Raw genomic sequence first — 19,028 nt, 5'->3', positions numbered from 1 at the left:
AACAAAATCTGTAGTTATACTCTAATTCTGTTCTTTGGAATATTTATACATTGTTTCTTGAGAAGATATGGGATTAATTTTAATTTAATTACATACTGATATTTTTGCCTAGGTTGGATTCATTGACTACATTGCACATCCTTTGTGGGAAACATGGGCTGACCTTGTTCATCCTGATGCTCAGGATATATTAGACACATTGGAGGACAACAGGAATTGGTATCAGAGCATGATTCCCCAGAGCCCATCCCCTTCCCCAGATGAACAAGAAAAAGAAGGTCAGTATTCCACTGAAAAATTCCAGTTTGAGCTCACGCTGGAAGAAGATGAAGATTCAGAAGGGACTGAGAAAGAGGAAATGAGTCAGGGAGAAGAGGACAGTAGTTGCCAGAGTTGTGAAACAAAGATATTTGTTGCACTGGAGCCAGAAAGCCAGGAGACTGAGGTGGAAGAGACACAAGCAGACCCCCTAACTGAAGACACCTCACCTGTTGATACGTAACTATTTTACAAAAGTGGACACTTAGTTATTGTCACGTGCACAAATAATCTCTAGGGGAAAAACCTATGATGTTGGTTTTAAACCCAAGGTTTTGCAATTGAAAGTTTACCATTCTGGTTCAGATGATCAATTAACCTTGACGGCAAGATTGGAGGACCAAAGGTAGATGAAACATTTGAAAGTACTATATTGAAGTATTGGCTTAATTGCAAGCCATGCTTATTTGAAGCTGGTGGACAAAAACCGTCTAAAATTTAATTGGGGATGAGCATGCACATGGATGACACAAAACTGAGAGATTTCATACTGCAAGACACTGAAACTGTATGACAGTCTCAATAATACAAACTAGCTTTTTATGTAGGAAACTGTTCTTTGTTCAGTAAATTATGTCTTAGGACTGTGTGCCTTTTGAAAAATGTTTTTGTCCTTCCAAAAGTGTTTTATTTATTTGAACACAATTTACTATAATCCTAACAAAGCTTTTCTACACATAAAGAACAGTACATGAACAAATCCATTTATAATTCTTTTGAAAATTAAGAGAAATTAAAACTAAGTCTTCCGGTTCCCTTCATAGTATGGCAATATATGCTTTTGAAAATTTATTCTTTGGTGCATCTTTGCTTTGAAAGTAAAAATGGACTAACTGTCCATAGCCTATTTTTAAAAAGTCCCAAAAAGATTTTCAACCATATGAACATTTTTCGTTTTATACCTAGCTTTTTAAAAAATGGTATTTTGGGAGATTTTGAGTACCTACTTATTACAGACTGCCGCAGTCCTGCTTATAGGTGGAAAGACACATTAACATGGGTTAGATTATATTTTTATTATTAAGCAATGTGAAAACAAATTTCAATCCCAAATCATTACACGTTCAGTTGTTGAAAGTATACAGGTGATAAATTGACTGCGTTCAGTAGGTTTGAATGTGGCATCTCACCTCTACAATATGAGTTTAAATCTAATTCAGACTTATGTTGAAAGTTTCCCCTTTGCTGGTTCCAAAGTTATATGAATTTAACACAATCTCAACCGTGCCATTGAAAATTATCTTCATATCCAGTGCTTTGTATTTAAGTTGGCAAATTCACACTGTAAAGTGACCTTAATGGCTGCTTTGGGAAGTGAAAAGATTTTCAAGATCACATAGGTGAAAAATACCTGTCATCCATAATGAATAATAATAAAAACTGACTTGTTCATCATACTTAACTTTTAAACTTGTGCAGTTAGGGTTGTCCTTCTGAGGGAGTGGTTGAGGCTTGCTATTGACACAAAGTCAAGGATGTTTTCTTGTTTTACACCAGATTTAATGAAAATACTTGATGCCTGAAATAGGGTAGTGTTACATTTCTGTGAATTGAAATCCCTATTTGACAAACAAAAAAGTGAAATAGTACTAGAGATGAAATACTGACTCTGTCTTCTATATCAATGACATTCAATTACTGAGATACGAGTTTGCATTATTTTTATCTCTCTTCCTTAATTATCTACTGGAAACATTCAGCAATGGCATTTAAGTGTTGCCATGACAATCTCCAGCTTTGCATAATGGATAAATCATTGTGAGCTGGAACTTTCCCTGTGTAAAGACATTGGTGTTCATAAACAATTTTATAATTTCAGTGTAACCTCTCAACTATTGGATTCCAGCTTAATGATTGGCATAAAATGTCTTAATTCATTCAGAAGAGGGTTTCTTGTTTTTCTAAATCATGAATGCATGCTGGAAAATTCATCATTAATAATACTGATTAACTGTAGGTATTAATAAAGAGAAACAAATTATTCTTGTAATTTTGATCTAAGTATCACAATCGATGCTGATCATTATCATGTGGAAGGGGAAATATGGAGATTTTCATTTTCTTTCCACTCTTCAAAATGAAATTCACAGGATGAGAGTAGTCTATAACTCTTTGGTTGTGTACATTTTTATGACTGTACTTTTGAAACAGACCGATATGAATGAACACAGTGGTAGGCATCGTTAATAAAAATAGAAATTGCTGGATGTGCTCAGCAGTTCTGACAGCATCTTTGGAGAGAGAAGCAGAGCTAATAGATGAAAATTCTGATGAAAAGTCATCAACCTGAATTGGTAACTCTATCTTCACAGATGCTGCCAGACTTACCAAGTATCTCCAACATTTTCTGTTTTATTCAGGTCCCCAGCATGCCCAGTCTTTTACTTCTGTAACCATTAATGTTAGACATAATCGTTGGTATCCACTTCAAAAGGAATTCATTCCTCTGAATATTTGCATAATTCAAGGCCATGAGTTGGCTTGCCAGTATTTCACTGAAACTCCTTGTTCCTCTAACAACTAGCGCCACTGCCCATTGTTTCTATTTGTTGTTATCATCTAAGAAAGTAATGTATATGTGCCAGCTACAGTTTTAGAACATGAAACATGGCCACAAGAGTTTATTTGGGAGACACTAGTAAACATTTAAGTATATCATGTAAGGCTATGAAGCTATTTACTTGATTACACCTATCTTTTTAATTTATGCTTAAATTCAGTTTATGTTATCAGTGTGCCATTCTTTGTACAACACTGCTAATTACATTCTTAGGGCATGTCCATTTCTATTTAGAGCCATGTATTTATATCATGTACATATTGTAATGTTTATTGTAAATTATTAATTTATGCATTAACATTGCCGGTAAAGTGGTGGTGTTACTGTGTAGGAAATTCAAGGTGAGAGTTCTCATCATCTTGCCATTGTTTTTTTAATTATTGTGTAATATAGTATAACCTGAACAGTCGTGATAAAGAGACATATGGAACCCAGAAATTAAAAATATTTGTGTCAAGTTTTTTTTTTCAGTTATCTAAACTAGTCCACCACAGGTTACAATCTAAAATTATTTAATGTGCAACTGTGAAGCAATGTCTGGGATAACTGTTAGGAACTTAAAGCTGCAAAACAATAAAATAATTCCTGTCTGATGTCAGTATCTTGTAAACTGCATATAAGCTTTTGGTCCAAATTGTGTTAAAAACGGTTTAGCAGATTGGAACGTCTGCATGAGCAATGGGTTTATATGTCTGTTAAACATTGCAGTGTTTCGGGTGGCAATTTCCTTAATGTTTTCTCAGTCTCACACAATGTATGGTATAGTATTGTATATTGTGTTCAGAAACCTTTTAAGAAATTTTTATATGAAGTGATTAAACAAAAGCATGGATATATTTTATGTTCCTTCAATTTTATTGAATTTTGAAAGTTATTAAATAGCACCATTGGTGCTTTTGCACCCCATAAGTCCAGTGCTATGGATTTTCATTATTTTTCCAAATACTAAGGCTTTTTAACATTTTTTTCCAACCTTCTCCTGTTATAATGTTATTGCCTTGTGTGGAGGGTTGTGATTCAATGAGAATTTGCATCACTCTAATGGCACATACAAGTAGTCATTGTTCATGTGGAACCTGCACAATAAGTGTTGGCTATGGATATATTATAGCTAATTCCAAACCTGATTTCCACAGTCACATTATAGCATGTGTCACTGGGAAGTGATCAGGAGCAGGTAAGCTGGCCAATTTTGACCACACTTTAACCCAAGATGTTATTAATGACATTTGCAAATTTTCTTAAAGACTTATTAAGACAGGGTAATCAAGCAGAGACTAAAAGCTGAAACTTGTAGTTGTTGCCAGGGCCTTGGTTCGATGCAATGGATTTACCAACTTAACTGGTGGGAAAGCCTATTCACAACTCAGGAATAGTCATCCTCGTTTGTTTTCCCTTACAGTTACGTGTTCCTGAAGCTGACATAACATGAAGACAAAACAAAATTCTGTAATTTGAGGGGCTGCTGTGCTAGATTCAAAGAGACACTAATACAAAATTTGCAAGCCCAGATGGGTAGGGGAAAGGAAAGTGTAATCTTGCCTGTGAGCAGTAACATACTTCTGGTAATACCAACTGAGATAATAGTTAAAAATATGCCTTAGTCTCAGGATAGTCCACATGTTAGGCCATTCAATAGGATCATGACTGATGCCACATTCCTCACGTTACTTCCCTGCCACTTTCCTGTAACCCTTGATTCCCCTACTGATCAAGAATCTCTCAGCCTTAAATTTGCACAAGAGCCCCATGGTTCTCTGTGGCAAGGAGTTTTAAAGACTCTTGAGAATAAATGCCTCCTCATTTCAGTCTTAAATTAGTGTCCCTTTATTCTGAGGTAACGCAGTCTGGTCTTGGACTGTCCCATTAGGATAAACATCCATGTTATAGAGATGTACAGCATGGAAACAGACCTTTCAGTCCAACTCATTTATGCTGACCAGATATCTCAACGCAATCTATCCCCATCCGCCAGCACGTGGTCCATATCGCTCTAAACGCTTCCTACTCATATACCCATCCAGATGCCTTTTAAATGTTGCAATTGTACTAGCCTCCACCACTTACTCTGGCAGCCCATTCCATACATGTACCACCCTCTGCATGAAAAAATTGCCCCTTAGATCTGTTTTATATCTTTTCCCCTCTCACCCTAAGCCTATGTCCTCTAGTTCTGGACTCCACCCAACCCCCCTCATGATTTTATAAATCTGTATAAGGTCCACCCCACATCCACTGACACTCCAGGGAAAACAGCCCCAGCCAATTCAGCCTCTCCCTATAGCTCAAATCCTCCAATCCTGGCAACATCCTTGTAAATCTTTTCACAACCCTTTCAAGTTTCAGAACATCCTTCTGATAGGAAGGAGACAAGAATTGCGTGCAATATTCCAAAAGTGGCCGAACCAATGTCCTGTACAGCCGCAACATGACCTCCCAACTTCTGTACTCTATACTCTGACCAATAAAGGAAAGCATAACAAACGCCTTCACTATCCTATCTATCTGTGACTCTACTTTCAAGGAGCTATGAACCTGCACTCCAAGGTCTCTTTGTTCAACAACACTCCCTTGTTGATTTATAATAATGCATAAAAGTGCAGAATGAGAAATGGCTGCTTGCCATATTTTACCTCTTCCTCCAGTATTACTTACTTTTATTATTTCACAAGAAGTGGACATCAGTGCCGAGGCCAGAATTTATCTCTCCCTAATTGCCCTTGAGATGGTGGTAGTGAGCCAGTTCATGTTGTGTATGTGTACACACACTTGTTTGGGAGCTCCAGAAATTTGCCCCTGCAACAATGGAGCGACGTAATTCCAAGTCAGGATCGTCTGGAACATGGATTTGAAAGTGATAGTGTTTCAATGTGCCTACTACCCTTATCCTTCCAAATGATCAAAGTTGCAAGTTTGGAAAGTGCTGACAAAAGGCACTTTGGTGAGCTGCTGAAGTGTGCCTTTTACGTGGTAGACACGCCACTCTCCCTATGAATCAGAGAAGAAGTGAATATTAAAAGTGGAGTTTTTTAATTCATTCACAGAATGAGGCCATCACTGGCTAAAAGCCAGCATTTATTACCTGTCCCAAATTGCCTAGAGGACAACTAAGGGTGTTGACCTGGAGTCACATGTAGGCCAACCAATAAGAATGACAGTTTTCTTCCCTAAAGGGTGTTAGTGAACCAGATGAGTTTTTACATCAAATGACAATGGATTTATGATCATCAGTAGGCTCTTAATTTTAGGTTTTTTAAATTGAATTCAAATTCCAACATCTGCACTGGGATTCAAACCCTTGTCTCCAGAGCATTACCTGTGTCTCTGAATAAATAGTCCAGTGATAATACCACTAGGCAGTCACCTCCCCTCTCATGCCAATCAAGATATAGCCCAATTTGCATTCTTAGATGGTACCAAACATAATCTCAGGAAAACATCAGCATAATTTATTCTTAACAATGAGAATTTAAGTTTTACATTATTAACATTTACACATAATTCAATACTGCGTGTTGGTTCCCACGCACCTTTCCCACAGTCCCAGCAGCCCAGGAAACCACTGTGTGTCATTGAGCATTTGATCCTCTTTGTCTACGTTCATCCCAATAAATTTTAGTTCTGTTAGAAACCAGGCACTTTTCCAGCATCCTTTTACAGGAGGTTATTGACACAGCATTAACTGCTTTTGCTGGACATTTGGTTCACATATAAACAACCCAGGGGAGCTAAATTTCTACAAATGAGCACCGTGCACGGAATACTGAGATAGCAGAAGAGTTTTAAGAGAGGAGATAAAGATCCATAAAAAGGAATGTTGTAATATATCAGAAATAAAAGTGAGTAAAACATGATCAATTCTGCAGGAAAACCGGAAGTGCCACATAACTTGCATACTTATCTGAATAGGATATGATCTCTGTTTTACTAAAAAAAGCCAGATGTTATCCTCTGACTTTGTATAATCTAGCAGTTCTAGTTCAGATTCAGAGGTCAGTCATTGATTCTTTTAAACTTCAATGAGACACAAGGCCTTGATAGCAATCCTCAGATCTCCATTCTAATTCTAGCCTCTTGTGCATCCCTGATTTTAATCACTGTACCGTTGCTGGCCATGTCTCCAGCTGCCTGCAGCCTAAGTGTGTGTTGAGGCCTCTGGAATTGTGAAATACTCACTCAATTGACTGTCAGTTCTTAAAGAACTGATTGGCAGGAGAACCCATCCATTATCTCACCTTTGGGGTGGTGTGTGGGTCACATCCTAACATGCATGGCTCCCAGTTAGGAAGTAAATACTGAAAATCTTAAGATTGTTATTTGCTAAGTGTTTAGGATTAGTATTTTATTTGAAAACGATCATGAAAAACTTATTTTATGAATATACAGTTCTATCAAGAGGGGTACGATAAAGGAGGTTGGAGTTATGTGTCAACTGTAAAATGCTCTGGTTGGATCATATCTGCAGAATAAATCTAATAAACTATTTTCTCTTCTGATTGCTGTATTTTCTGTTATTAATATACAAGCACACCAAAGTCCTTCTGCCAACATTTCCAGTCTTCCACGACACAAAAATATTCTGATATTTTACTTTTTCTACCAAAGTAGACAATTTCAAATTCAACACTTTGTTTCATCTGGTATGTTATTACTCACTTCATGCTGACCAAGTTAGAAAGCCACAAAAGAATAAGTTCCATTTTTACTTCTTTTTCATGACATATTGGGAACTCAAGGGTTTAACATTCTACTGCTGAAAGGACTCACTGCAGTATCGATCGATGCCTGTCCTCTTACAGAATGAAACAGGATATCACAGTAGGGGGGCTGGCTGACTCCCAAAGAACAGAATCCTCTGGAGTCATACATGTGGGTTTTACTTGCAGCCTCAGGCAAAGGTGTTTGTCCTCTCTGGACAAGACTGTTTGCCTTGGCCATAACCTTATTAACTGCCTCCTGTTCCGATTATCATGCACCCCCTACCTGTTAACATGGGCATTTGAATCCAACAATGAGAACAAAGCAAAGTCCTTCTGTCTCAATCTCTATCCATTAACATATGATTATGATGAATACAATAGCCAGTCCCCGTAAACCATTCACTAGTTATCATAGGAAATTGGCAATCATCGAGCATTGTAAAATTACCTGTCTTAATCAATGTAACAGCAATTGACCATATGACTTGTCGGCCCCTATTATTCCTATAAGATATCCTGCCTTTGTGTGTAGAGCAGAGATTCGTTGAGAAGTGCCACCACAAGTAGGCTACACGACTCCTTTGGTGTCACGGTGAATCTCTCACCGGCTCTCTGATAATAAAGCACCTGCCGTTGTACCGAAACTTGTGCCATCTGGATTTGTGAAAGAATTACTCCAACATTTGGTGCTGTGACTCAGACCTCAACATAGGGAACGTCTCACGGGGCTGAGTGACAGGAAAATCTGAATTGGACAGAACCAAGCTGTAAGGGCACCACAAGGTATTTTACCCCAGACTGCTCCTTGTGATCTGTCCCTCGCCCTGTGGAACTGGTACCTTGAAGAGGTTGCGTGAACCAACCGGACCCAGCTTGTAAGGTAAGAAAGATTGACCAGTTGTTCTAAATTGCTGCGGAGTGATAGTGGCTACTCTGTATTGTGCGAGTTCGGGTTTGGGAGCTGCCTCTTCTGAATCTGGCCAGTGGAAATTAATATAAAATATATATACATAGCAAAGGTGTGTGTATATATATATATAGCTTGGTAAATTTCTCACCCCACGGTATTAGTACAGCCAGTGGAAATTTGTTCATATTAGAGCAAAGAGATATAATGGGACAATCATTTGATGTGGATGGGAAGGGGATCCCCCTTCAAAGCATGTGCGAATATTTACCTAATTACGAAAAAGACATGGAGAAAATAAGTGCAGCACTGCACAAACATCTTGGGGACAAAATTTGGCCTCTGGGGGGACCTTGGGATGTGGGTGCCTGTGAGCAAGCGGTGAACCTGATTTGGAAGAGAAATTGGTAAAAGGTGGAAATCCATTATTAAGGAATAGAAAGTGAGAGCCGACAACAATTGGCAGGATGCCTTACTATCCAGCTGGAGAAATGATGCTTGTGACAGGGAAATAAAGGTGTTAACAACGGATGGGACTCCCAAGAATTGGGAGGCGCTGAAGGCTGAATGTGCATGGGTGGATGGTAAATAAAAAAGGGAACAGGATGAATAGTGCAAAAAGGCCAAAGCTGGGGAAGATAAACTAGAGGGGTTAAAGCAGCAGTGCTGCAAGGAGAAGGTGAGCACTTCTTGGGATCCTAAGCTCAGGTCTAGCATACCGACCCTGTTTGAGGAGGGAGGGAATGACACGGAGATGAAGGAAGAATGGCGATGCTATCCCAGTGCATCGAAACCACCAGCTGAAACACCCCTGACCCCCTACCCGCCGCCGTTCCCGAGTCCCGAGAGATCTTGTATAGCCGATCGGGTTAAAATGCGCTTTGGGAAATCAGAGGCAACCTGTGACATTTGCACTGGAGTTCACCATCTCCACATCAACCCCTAAACTATGTTCCGCATCAAGCAGCTACCAAACCCCAAAGCAGAAGAGGAAGAGTAGCCGCCAACTATCGGGGTTTAAGTCCTGTGGAAATCCCAAGAGATGATCGTGAAAATGAATCAGGTGCCAGACTATAAAGATAAGCCTGCCACCATTTGTCCTGTGCATCCAGCGCACCTTCCAAATGTATAATGCAACACCCTGGGATCTGTTTGCCCTTTGTTGCATGGTCTGGTCACCAGAAGTTACTAAGTGGCAGGAACAGATAGGTGAGAGTGACAGAAAAAGCCCTGTCCACACTTATGAGGACTTAAGCGACTGATTCAAAGAGAACACTCAAGTGAACCAAATTGTCCAGCAATTAGAGCGTGCCCTGTAACAGCTTATCAACATTAGCAAAGTCTGAGACTGCAGACCCAAGGTGAGAGAGTCCAGGAGGGACTTCTGGGAGAGATTTGTTGCTTGGTATAGGACCTTTGCTGGGGATCAAGTTTTTAACTCTGGGAAGGACTCGCCATTGTTTAATTCAATAGTTCTACAAGGTGTCCCCTCAAATCTAGCTGACATTATACGCACGAATAACATGGACTGGTCTGAAAACACTAGGTCCCAGATGAGAAGAGCCCTTCTTTATTACTGGGAAGGCCAGAATGACCCCAAACCATACTCTAAAACCCACCCAAAAACAGAGTTCATTCAGCTTTCCCATGATCACAACCCACCCCCAGGCAGTACTACCAAATTTCAGGGAAAGCTGGATACACCCTAGGCACAATCTCTCCCCCAGATATTGGTCCCACCAAATCTCCTTTCCCTACGGGGACCTTGGAGAAGGGAACAGGAGTGTCCCCTGATGTACCTTGGACGAAGTGAAGACGGGGTCGATACCCAGTGAGTCAGCCAGGCCAGTGTTTCAACTGTGGGAAACACGGTCACTGGAAGGCTGAATGCCCTTTTCACCTGGCACCTGACAACCCATGTCCAGATTTGCCACCCCTGGACTCCTTTCACCTCTAACAATCCATTCAGCTGATTTCCAAATGGGTACCTTCCAGTCGTCAGCATGCCGCACCGCTCCTGCGACCCCCCCCCCCCCCCCCTCCCCCAGCAGAGCCCAACATTACCTTACAGATAGCTGGAACTCCAATCCTATTAATGATTGATACGGTGCAACCAATTCCGCTCTCAATCAGGAAGTTGTGAGGGGTAAGGGATTGCAGCTACCAGGTGAGACCGTGACCCTTGCAAGGTTTGAAGGAACAAGCAGCATATATCCTAAAACCGTTCTGCTGAACGTTGAGTTCTGTGGAAGAGCCTGCTCGATTTCCTTCACAGTGACTGCTAAAATCAGACGGAACTTGGCAGGGCGGGATCTGCTTTGCCCTTAGGAATCGAGATCACCTGTGCAGATGATGGCATAACAGTGGACTACAGGGCCAAACGCAATATCCTCAATTTGCGGTCCCCCATGGTGAGGGCTCAACATTGAATGCATTTCCATCGCACCGCTGTTCCCAACACTGGACCCCCATGCGACAGTTTTCTATGACTCCACTGGATGCTCCACAGCCAGTATTACACTCCATTTGAGGGCATGGAGTTCTCCGTTTCGGTTGTCGATGAGGTTGAAGGTAAGGATGGCTCTGCATATCTTGTTCAGATCACACACTACCTGTGGCAGCAAACAGGGCTGGTAGTCCCACACATCACTCGAACCGTTGGCCCACGGAATAAATTTTAAGACATGGGCCACCTTGCCTATACCCTGACACAGCTCACTTGTGACACTAGGGGACTATGGTAACACTTCACAGAGGGCCGTTTGAAATGCTGGGAATCCCCACAGCGGAAGGTCAGCATCCTGACCTGCCACACAGCATCTGTAGACCCAACCAGGGGCATTGAACCCGAGTTGTGGGCTGCGTCTAACCATGAAGTTGGATATACCCTTTGTCCTCCGGTGCAAATAAAATTAAAAGCCAACCAGTGTCTGCCCCCCATTCCCATAGTATCCCATTAAACCAGAGGCAGAACAAGGAATCCGGACCCTCATTAACTCTTTCCTGGCACAGGGTATTCTGGTTTTGTGCAAATCACCTTGCAACACCCCGATCTTTCCGGTTCCCAAACCAGGCTGATGGGACTGGAGACTAGTGCAGGATCTGAGGAAGATCAATGAGATCATGGCACCCTTACACCCTCTTTTCCTGAACCCGCTACCATATTAAGCTGCATACCCACCAATGCCTGCATTTTTACCATCATTGACCGACAACAAGAATTCTTTTCCGTCCCGCTACATCCTGAATCTCAATATTTATTTGCCTTCACCAACAGAGCCAGCAGTATACCCGGACCTGCCTGCCCCGGGGTTTGTTCACTCTCCAACTCTATTCTCACAAACCCTCCACAGTCAGTTACAGACCTTGGATTTCCCACAAGGATCGACAGTTGTCCAATATGTAGACGACCTGCTTGTTGCATGTAGCAGCCTATCTAACTGTGAGAGCGACATCTCAGTACTGCTGAATTTTTTACACTCCCTTGGGTACGTGGTTCTGCCCCATAAGGTAAAGCACTGTCAGAATGAAGTAAAGTTTTTGGGACTTCTCCTCTCTGCAGGGGAACAGAAATTGACAGAAGAATGCATTTGACCCATTGCTGAGACCCCACTGCCTACGATCCCTAAACAGATGCGAGCCTTCCTCGGACTTGTAAATTTCTGTAGGCAATGGATTCCAAAAGTCGCCCTCTGCACTCACCTACCTGACTCCACTGGCATCAAACAATGCCCCTCCCCGCCCCCCAGCTTCACCCTTACAGCTGAGCAACTGATGGCCTTCACAGAATTGAAGAACAGCCTTCTACAAGCCCCAGCCCTAGGCCGACCCCTGTACAATCGACCGTTCCAACTGTATGTCACCATTAAGGATGGATGTGCCACAGCTGTCCTCACCCAAAGTCACACAGACAGGAAACGGCTGGTGGCATACTGTTCAACCAAACTGGACCAAGTAGCAGCTGGCTCCCGTCCTGCTCACAGGTACTTCCTGCCCTATGTGTCCTCGTATCAGCTGCCTCAAACATCACCCTACACCAGCCGGTGGGGGTTCTAACCACACACTCCGTTGTTGACCTTCTCACCTCCCCGGAGACTCAACATTTAACACAGGCATAGGCCAGAACAAATACGAAGCAGCCCCACTGAACAACCCACTACTGACCTCCTCTCATTGCACCACCCTGAATCTGGCAACCTTCCTGATGGAACCCCCCACAGCACCTCTCATCTCCTGGACATGACTGCCTGCTACAGAATCACCTTTTCACCTCTGCTTGTGGCGATTTAGCTGATCTACCCCTTGAGTGTGTGAATTTGACTTTTTATGTGGATGCATCTCTTTTATTTCACACACAGGTCAGCGATGCTCTGGATACGCAATCGCTACAGATTCGTGCAGGCTTTGAAACTCCACAGTCAGCACAGAAAGCTGAATTGTTTGTCCTCACTTGGGCTTGCATCCTAGCAGAAGGGAGTTCGGCCAATGTTTATACTGACTCTCACTATGCCTTTGGCGTTGCCCATGGTTACAGTGCCCTAGGAGAACATAGGGGATTTTTAACCTCCACAGCCCAACCCATTAGTAACAATGTTTCTGTGCATAATCTCTTACAGGCCTTATGGTTACTATCCAGCCTAGCGGTGATCAAATGCTCAGCCCTGACTGGTGCTGCTGACAGAATCTCCAAGGGCAATGCCTAAGCAGATGCTGCCGCCAAGTAGGCAGCCTTAAACCTCACTTTCCTGGTCCCATTGGGTTCCCAGCAACACAGAGTCACAAAAAGAATAAGGGCAGAAATGCCAGACCTGGGTGAGATACATCATTTACAGAGGACGCCCCTACAGAGGAGCACAGACTGTGGGTCACAGATGGGGTGCACCCTTGATGCTCATACCAAACTGTGGATAACCCCTGCCAGAAAGGTCAGTGTTCCTTCTTGGCTTTTGCCAATCCTGGTAGATTATATACATAACTGTACACACCTAGGCAAGGAGGGAATGGTCAGCACTTTGCTACAGACCTGGTGGCACGCTAACTTTCAGAAAACGGCTGAGAAACGAGCATAAACATGCTTGATCTGTGAAAAGAAAAATGCTGGAAAGGGGATACCTTGCAGTTCTGGGGCTACCCCTTGCCTGGTGGGCCTTTCAATTGTTTACAACTAGACTTTATAGAGCTACCAGAGTACAATGTTATAAGTATTGTTTGGTAAAAGTAGATGTCTTCAGCAAATGGATTGAGGCAATCCCAACAACGGACAACATGGCTACAACAGCAGTAAAACTACTATTGCAGGAAATAATTCCCTGCTATGGACTCCCAGACACAATAAGCTCAGACAATGGGCCACACTTCATGGCTAAAATTAAGCAAGGATTTGCAGGAACTAGTGATAAAACAACAATTCCGCTGTACTCACCACCCAAAAATGGCTGGAGTGTGGAACGAGCAGATGGTACCCTAAAAACAAAGCTGGCAAAACTAAAACAGGAAACAGGCCTAAGTTGATTGAAGGTCCTACCCTTGGCCTTGTTCCACATGAAGGTTACCCTTTTAAGCAAAACTGGTCTGTCTCCTGCTGAAGTGGGTTATGGGAAATCCATGAGGACCTCAAGGACCCTGGGATAGTCCGATCCCCACTCCCCGAAAGACTAGATAAGAACAGCCTGGGACAGGAGGTGAGGCCATACCTGCAGGGGGCTTAACCAAATCTCTCCCCATGTTTAGATTCACAGGTATGCCAGGCTTACCGAGAGAGTGACGATCTGTCTGAGGGGGACCACCCCGCTGCCAAACCGGGGGACTTCATCCTGATAAAGGACTGGGAATGAAAGAAACTGGGACCAAGATGGAAAGGACCGTTTCAGATGCGGCTGACCACTCCCACGGCTGTGAAGATACAAGGGTAGCCCCAGTGGATACACAAAACTGACTCCAAAAGAATCAGCGCAGAAACAAACACTGATAAGGACAAAGATGTTTTCTATATTTGTGACTTTGGTGACTTTGGGAAATGGGGCCTTGAGAACAGATGTATTTCAAACTGACACCCCTATGCATAACAACTTTTTGCATCTGGCCCTACCAGACAGCCCATGTAATGAGGAGAGATGCCCCCTGCTGGGAATGTGCCCATGCCACCCCACTCGGGGGTGAATCCCGTTGTGGCCCGTACCTTTTTGCTGGTGATCTTGCTAACACTGATGATGCATGGGAATGGCAGCCGGCAGGGTATAACCTGACCTTATTCAGGGATTGTTATTGCCCTAATTACAACCAATCACATAGACCTCCCCTGCCCCCCCACCCCTTGTCGTTCTCAGCAACACCATCAACTACATCATTTGTTTCAAGTGGGAAGGGAAACCCTGTAAAGGTACTTAGGTCGGGACGAGGAAGTGCTGTTTTGCTACCCCCTGGGTCGAACCTGTTCAGAACCTAACAAAATATGGCTACTTTGTATTTGATTGGTCTGCTGTCCCAAACAGAAGATCAGGCTGCCTCTGGAATAACCCTGCTCCCAGGTTGTGGGGTGAGGGGGGGGGGGGAGCGGGCACTTTCCACCTTAACAGCTTACAATGACACATATTTTATTTACAGTTCAAAGCCTATCTCTGGCTTCCCTCCTGTTGGAGGGGGTCGTGTTACAAGGGGCACGTTGTACCCTGCATTCATGTTTTGGACAATTTACCTTCACCCCGATACCCAAAAGATCCCTCATCGGCTTCCTTACCTGGATGGGAATGTTCTCTCCTCCAACAGGAATCTATTTACATGCCCAAGAAATTAGTAAACTCATGACCGTATGGGAAAGGGTCGCCAATGACACAGCTAGTGCCTCAACTGAAATTAACACAGAGCTACTTGCAGTTATAACTGTGGCCCTCCAGAATTGTTTGGCCCTGGACTTCCTGCTAGCCAAGGAGGATGGTACTTGTGCTATTGTTGGGGCAGAATGTTGCAGACGAGTCCACTAACATCACTCACCTCTCTAAACACATCACAGGGGAAATCCAGACTCATCAAATATTGGTACTGGGTTCAGCAATGACAAGGAGGGGTGGCCACTAGGGGACATTCTTGGAGCACGGGGAGGCCTGCTGCTGCATACTGGAATTACAATGCTAACTGTAATCACCTGCATTCCAGTGCTCTGGTGCATATGGCCGCTATTGTCCGTGTGTTTTTGTTGTAGGCTCTAAGGGCACTTGGTTGATCATCGAATGATCAATAGGAGGGAATGAGGAAGTTAGAAAGCCACAAAAGAATAAGTTCCATTTTTACTTCTTTGTCATGATAAATTGGGAACTCAAGTGTTAAGCATTCCACTGCTGAAAGAACTCACTGCAGTATCGATTGATGCCTGTCCTCTTACAGAATGACAGGGGATATCACAGCAGGGGGCTGGCTGACTCCCAAAGAATAGAATCCACTGGAGCCACACATGTGGATTTCACTTGCAGCCTCAGGCAAAGGTGTTTGTCCTCCCTGGACAAGCCTGCTTGCCTTGGCCATAACCTTATTAATTGCCTCCTGTTCCAATTACCATGCTTACCCTGCCTATTAACATGGGCATGTGAATCCAACAATGAGAACAAAGCAAAGGCCTTCTGTCTAAATCTCTATCCATCAACATATAATTATGAAGAATACGATAACCAGTCTCTGTAAACCATTCGCTAGTCATCACAGGAAATCGGCAATCACCGGGCATTGTAAAATTGTAATTACCTGTCTTAAACAATGTAACAGCAATTGACCATGTGACTTGTCGGCCTCTGTATTATTCCTATGGAATATCCTACCTTTGTGTGTAGAGCAGAGATTCGTTGAGAAGTGCCACTACAAGTAGGCTACACAACTCCTTTGGTGTCACTGAGAATCTCTCACCGGCTCTCCGATACTAAAGTACCTGCCATTGTACTGAAACTTGTGTCATCTAGATTTGTGGAAAAATTACTTCAACAATGCAACTTGTCTATATCTCTTTGCAACCTCTTTAACTCACTCTCCTGCCCAACTCTATTATCAGCAAAATTGAAGAAGTTGTTTTCAGTCCTCTCAACTAAATCAACAAGAGTGATAGAAGTTTGGAGTTCTCTTGCTCAAATGGGAATTGAGGATAGATCAATTGTAATGTTAAAATCTCAGATTGGTAGATATTAGTTATCCAGAAATATTAAATTATGTGGAGCAAAGGTAGCTACTTACAACTGCTCCCTGATCAGCCCTGAATTGAATGAGGGCCCGAATGGCATTTTCCATTCCTATATTACGGTCTAATATGGCTCTGTGTTTTAGAATATCCAGAAGTACTTCCAGCCAATTCAGTCATCTTACAGTGTAGCCTCCTATTTTAAGTCAGAAATAGGGCAGCAAAATTATGCTCAGCAGGCTCAATACATGGTATTGAGATAAAAATAGTAGTCTGTTTAGTGATGCTCAATGAAGGCTCCCTATTGGCCACAACAGCAGCCGATACTTATATAAAAAAAATGTGTTCCAAGGCATTTCATAGAAACAAACCTAAATCATAAATTAAGACTAATCCAAAATGAAAGATATTAGGATTGGTCAAAAGGCAGTTTGTTGTTTCAAGGAGAACTTTAAAGGACAAGGGTGAGACACAGAGGCTGGGGGAAGGAATTCCTGAGTTTAGTTCCTGATGGTTTGAATACTTCGTCCCCTAGTAGGCAAGGGAATGCTGGATTTAGATTCCTCACTGGGGTGTATTGTGATATCGCATGTATCTATGATCAACCAGGTATGTACCCTGAAGAGAGGTAATGTCACAAAGTCTGATATTCTTGTGTGAAGGTACTAGCCACACCTTGATTAATTGCTACTGCTGCTGAACTATGTAATTCATTCGGAAAATCAGTTAGGGAACCAGCTTTTTAAAATTTCATTTTCAGGATATGGGCATTGCTGGCTAGGCCAACATTTAATTACCTAGAGGGCAGTTAGGAGTCAACTGCATTGCTGTGGGTCGGAGTTACATGTAGGCCAGACCAGATAAGGGCAGCAGATTTCCTTCCCGAAAGGATACAAATGAACCTAATGGGTTTTTCCAATAATCAGCAATTGCTTCATGGTCATCATCGGAGCAAAGAATGTAGAGTTCATTAAACCAAGAGCATTCAAATCACTTATGCTGCACGAAATTCCCTCTGAACCATGGCCTAAGACTGTCACAGATTTACTTCAGCCCCATGACCAAGACTATATACTAGTGACAGATTACTTCATTAAATTTCCTTTTGTCAGGCAGGTCAAGGATGCTACCAGTCCCACAGTTGTGATGCATTAATCACAGTCTTAAGCACAGGTTCCACACCAAATTGGGTCAGGCAACAATTCTCAACATGTTAACAAACCATTCCAAGGTATGTCCAGCAAATGGGGAGCCAATTCACCTGCTCTTTGCATTATCCATAACCTAATGGTCTGGCAGACAATACTGTATATACAGTTCAAACAATGGTCATGAAGTGTGAGGCAATTCATCATAGTATCAGGATCACCACGTTGGATTGAATATGTAAGCTATACCTCAAAACAAATATATATCCTTCCATGCAATTCTTATGTTCAGAAGACAATCATCATATCCCTCTATCTCATACACCGGGAATGTACACGATTGCACAATGAAAAGAAAAGAGAGGAGTACAGGAACACAACTGAAGTGTGTAAAGACAATTACCTGTGCTTCACCCAGGTCAAAATATGAATGCATGGCAATATTACCAGTACTTGACAGGTGAAAAGGTTCTGAAAAAATGTGTTCAATCCAGACTGTATAAACATAGCTATAAGCAACAGTCATGTTTTAAGATGGAACAAAAGACACGTAAATTGTAAATAATAATTCGCAGTCAATGCTAGGTGATGATTTAGTCACTGAAATGTTATTAAAAGGTAACAGCACTAATCAATGGTCTACAGCAATGTATGACAGCTGATAATACAACAGCATGAAATGTGTAATCACGTCTTGAGAGGTGAATGAAAAACCAATTTTGATGCATTCTATGTTCGGTGAAATGTTAATTCAGTTGTGATGTAAACTATGGGATTTATATATAATTTTAAATAATATTTGTGACCAGTGGACTTTTCTGTATGTCTGAAGTCATTTCAGTAGCTATGGAGATTTTTTTAAAAAGCAGTTTTTGAACTGAGTTGTCAAATGAATAGATTTATGCACTAATGGACTTCTGTTTATTTTGGATTGTTTGTGGTTCAGTATGGTGGTGCGTTCTGGAACTTGGTGTTGTTTCAGTATCAGTTTGCACTCACATCACTGAGTACACGCAGACGACAATGAACTAAAATGATTGTTATTAATCCAGCCGAATAAGAAAATTGGCATGAGGATGTCATCTGGTAAGAATTCAAAATCAAATTTGTGCCATTAAGATAAACTTCAATTAATTTCTCTTTCTTTAGATGGCAAGATGCCTATTTACATCATTAGTTACACAACTGTCCTCCCAGTTAGCTTCTGCCCAATTGGATACCTATGCTTCAAAAATGT

General features: G+C 42.1%; 1 protein-coding gene and 1 long non-coding RNA gene across 5 annotated transcripts in view; both read left to right on the top strand.

The window, feature by feature from the left end:
- The window catches only part of pde4ba (phosphodiesterase 4B, cAMP-specific a), a 629,074-nt gene extending 625,287 nt beyond the window's left edge, over positions 1-3,787 (top strand). For all 4 annotated transcript variants that reach the window (XM_043699422.2, XM_043699426.2, XM_043699428.2 and 1 more), the window contains one exon: positions 113-3,787. In XM_043699422.2, coding sequence (XP_043555357.1) covers positions 113-502 — 390 coding nt within the window. In that variant the 3' untranslated portion in view covers positions 503-3,787. The remainder of the gene's footprint in view (positions 1-112) is intronic.
- A 4,401-nt stretch (positions 3,788-8,188) lies between these two features.
- LOC122554779 (uncharacterized) lies at positions 8,189-18,680 on the top strand. Its single transcript, XR_006313077.2, has 3 exons — positions 8,189-8,458; positions 13,102-13,410; positions 14,216-18,680. It is a non-coding gene; the product is annotated as an uncharacterized LOC122554779 (long non-coding RNA).
- The last annotated feature ends 348 nt before the right edge of the window (positions 18,681-19,028 follow it).

This window comes from Chiloscyllium plagiosum, unplaced genomic scaffold, assembly GCF_037043375.1.
Source record: "Chiloscyllium plagiosum isolate Xiang-an unplaced genomic scaffold, Cpla_swu_hap1 HiC_scaffold_9, whole genome shotgun sequence".
NCBI lineage: Eukaryota > Metazoa > Chordata > Chondrichthyes > Orectolobiformes > Hemiscylliidae > Chiloscyllium > Chiloscyllium plagiosum.
This window is presented reverse-complemented; position numbering and strand designations above follow the sequence as displayed.